General features: G+C 51.5%; 1 protein-coding gene across 2 annotated transcripts in view; it reads left to right on the top strand.

The window, feature by feature from the left end:
• The first annotated feature begins 842 nt into the window (after positions 1–842).
• Positions 843–3,537, top strand: part of CLEC10A (C-type lectin domain family 10, member A) — a 6,392-nt gene continuing 3,697 nt past the window's right edge. For both annotated transcript variants that reach the window (XM_011958468.1, XM_011958467.1), the window contains exons 1-3: positions 843–1,096; positions 2,270–2,407; positions 3,064–3,180. In XM_011958468.1, the coding sequence (XP_011813858.1) occupies positions 2,341–2,407; positions 3,064–3,180 (184 nt within the window). In that variant the 5' untranslated portion in view covers positions 843–1,096; positions 2,270–2,340. The remainder of the gene's footprint in view (positions 1,097–2,269; positions 2,408–3,063; positions 3,181–3,537) is intronic.

The following is a 3,537-nucleotide window of genomic DNA, read 5'->3' as shown; positions in this document are numbered from 1 at the left end:
TGAAATGAGGTGCAGGTAGATCAAGTACATTTTATAAACTGATGTGGAGAAATGTTCCTGATAGATTGTTAACTCCAAAAAAAAAAAAAAAAAAAAGCGCATAGCAGAACACAATCCCATGTATATAGAAAATATAACCTAAAATGTGTTTCTTCTCCTTCTCCACCTTGTAAGATACTCAGTTTCCTTCCTACTGAAAGGGATGTGTGCATGGACTCAGGGCAGCTCCCTTAGGGGCTGGGCAGGGATCATGGGATGAAATGGAATCCTGTTCATGAAGACAGCGCCTGTGCTGAGAGCCAGAGCAGGGTGCCAAACTTTCTCCTTACAAGCTGTATGTGATCTTGGGCTGTGAGCCTTAGCCCATCATCCAAAATGCCTCCCCCGGTGCTTGCGGGGAATGTCTGTGGAAGGTAAGTATCTGGCATAATCCCATCACAGATTAGATACTCAATAAAAGTTTGCTGTTTTCCTTGGCTTTTCCCTTCCTATTCTGGCCAAGAAGTTCTATTATCTGTCACTCCCTTCCCTCCTTCCGAGTGGAGTGAGGCCAGAGCTGAGCAGCTGAATGACTGGGACCTAGAGGATGCTAATGCCAGGGATTCAGGCCAGGAGTGAGCAAAAGCACAGACTGGGCTTCTCTAGGATCAGAGGTGCGATGATGGAGACACAGCAATTCTGGGAAATGTAGACGCAGGAAGTGAAAGGAAGTGTAGGGTAGAGAAGCAACAGCAGATTGTACCTCTATCCAGTCCTGCTCCCAGATGGTAAAAATGAGGAAACTCCAAAAAGAGAAAAGGAAGTAGGCATGGCCTGGAGGAGGAGAGCAGAGCTGGCTTCAGACCCAACTCTCTCCACCCACACACGGTCTCTGTGTGTTCCAATCCCCGTTCATTCTCATTTACTGTGGAAAGTTGAGGAGATGGGATGTCCCAGATGATAGGGCTCCTGGGATTTCAGACTGAAGACCAGCAGGACTCCAGTCACCTCTACCCCAGCTCTCCAGGACATAGCGCTTCCAACTCTGAGTGACGTCCCAACTCTGGTCCTTGCTTCACAACCAACGTGAGAATCACACCCTCCAGACCTCCCACAGGTAATGGTGCTGTGGGTGCCGGTGAGACCCAGGGGACAGGGGATGTCAGAGGAAGCAGGGAGAAGGGGGACTTTGGGTCTTGGGTGGGACTAAAGGAAAATAAATATAAGGTGGCAGTGTGGGATTTAATTACTATGTGAAGATTTGAGACTCTACACCCTTCACTGGATTCTAGATTCGGTTACAGCAGCCACAATCCCATCATAAACTACGACTCTGGGAGGCTGAGGTGGGAGAATCGTGTGAACCCGGAGGCGGAGGATGCAGTGAGCCAAGACGGCCTCATTGCACTTCAGCCTGGGCAACAAGAGCGAAATTCTGTCTCAATAAATAAATAAATAAAAATAAAAATAAACTAAGACTCAAACTCAGCCTCATGGCTGGCCAGTTTCAAGCTTTATCTTCAGCCCCAGCCCAGCCATGCCCTAACCCCAATACAAACCCTGGCTCCTACTTTATTATTATTATTTTTTGAGACTGAGTCTTACTGTGTCGCCCAGGCTGGAGTGCAGTGGCACTATCTCCGCTCACTGCAACCTCTGCCTCCTGGATTCAAGCAATTCTCCTGCCTCAGCCTCCCAAGTAGCTGGAATTACAGGCGTGCACCACACACCCGGCTCATTTTTGTATTTTTAGTAGAGATGGGGTTTCGCTGTGTTTGCCAGGATGGTCTCAAACTCCTGACCTAAAGTAATGTGTCTGCCTTGGCCTCACAAAGTGCTGGGATTACAGGCATGAGCCACCACACCTGTTGCCCCCCACCCAGCTCCTACTTTAACCCCAACCCCATATTCAACTTGAATCTTAACACCAACCTAAAGCCAAAATTGAACCTCAATTCTATTCTATTTCCAAATTCAGCCCCAAACTTAACCCCAATTCCATCCATGGCTCCAACTTGCATACTGACCCCAATCCTAGCATGAGACACAATCTCTAGTCCTGCCTGATTACTGGCCCACTGGGCAGTCCTAGCAATGCATTTAGCTCCAACGTTACCCTCCAGTTTCACTCCCAAACTCAACTCGACCCCAATTCTATCTCAACTGCAAACCCAGGCCCATTTCTGTCTTAGCCTTAACCCTAGGCTCATTCTCAACCTGAGCCTCATCTCCCAACTCAACTTCAGCCCTGCCTTCGGCTCCAACCTAGTTCCAACCTCCTATGCCCCAGCTCCACCCCAGCCTGGGCACTGGCCCTGCCTCCATTTCAGGTGACAACCTCAGAGCTGTGCTGGCCCAAGCATGACAATGACGTATGAAAACTTCCAGGATTTGGAGAGTGAGGAGAAAGTCCAGGGGGTTAGAAATGGTAAGAGGAAAGGGGAAACTCTCCTAAAATGCTCTCTTTATACATTTAGAAGGATTTCTCCTGTCATTTCTGTACCTCCATCACGTGTGCGGATGGGTCCCCACTCTGAGGAGGTCAGGTGCCAGCCTCCGATGGGCCTAGTGTGAAGTGGATGCAACGTCCCTAGAAAGACTGGGACAGGGAGGATCACAGTGGACCCAGCTTCTGATGCCCTGTGGGGTGGGGACGAGAGCTGCACGTTGGTGGAGGGGAAGATTAGTAGTTGGGTTTGGAATGAAACTCATTTGTGAACCTGACTGTCCAGCAGGTAGGTGAGCATAAGCCCACGAAGGACCTGGCTGCCCCCAGCTCTCCCCATGTCCTCCTGCCCTTGCCCCCAGCTCTGACCATGGGACCCCTCATATCACCATCATCCCCCATCTGTGTGTGTGCACGTGGGTCCCCACGGGTGTGAGGGGCCTGTGTGACTGAGGACTTGTGCTGGTCCCTGAAGTCAAAGGCCTGGGCATCCCCCATCCGAAAATCCTCCTTGTCCAACCCTCCCCTGGTGTCCCCTGTGCCCAGCCCTCCTCACTAGACAGCTCCCTGGGCCCTCTCCTTCTCCCATCTCCATCATGTCTGGACCCTCCTCATCCTGACACCCTCTCCTCTTGCAGGGCCGCCTCCTCCCCAGTCCCTCCTGCAGCATCTCCGTTCTGGGCCCTGCCTCCTCCTGCTGTCCCTGGGCTTTGGTCTCCTGCTGCTGGTCATCATCTGTGTGGTTGGATCCCAAAGTGAGGGTCACAGGGGTGGACAGGGAAGAGAGAACTAATGGGGTAGAATATAAATAATGGGGTGCTACAGTAGGGCAGCGGTGAGGCCTGCAGTAAGAGCAATGCAGGGCACAGTGTTGGGGGCAGCTGTGGAGATGACAGTGGGGCATGGTGAGGGCAATGCTACCAACTGTCATGGGGGTCACAACAGGGCCACTGAAGCACTGATCGGGGCACTGATGGAGTGATTGATGGGAACGGTGGGGGACACTGATGGAGTGATTGATGGGAATGGTGATGGGAGCACTGATGGAGCGATTGATGGGAATGGTGGGGGCACTGATGGAGTGATTGATGGGAATGGTAGGGGCACTGATG

This window comes from Colobus angolensis, unplaced genomic scaffold (assembly GCF_000951035.1).
Source record: "Colobus angolensis palliatus isolate OR3802 unplaced genomic scaffold, Cang.pa_1.0 Scaffold47, whole genome shotgun sequence".
NCBI classification, from domain to species: domain Eukaryota; kingdom Metazoa; phylum Chordata; class Mammalia; order Primates; family Cercopithecidae; genus Colobus; species Colobus angolensis.
Note: the sequence above shows the minus strand (reverse complement) of the source record. Positions and strands in the feature narration are given on the sequence as shown.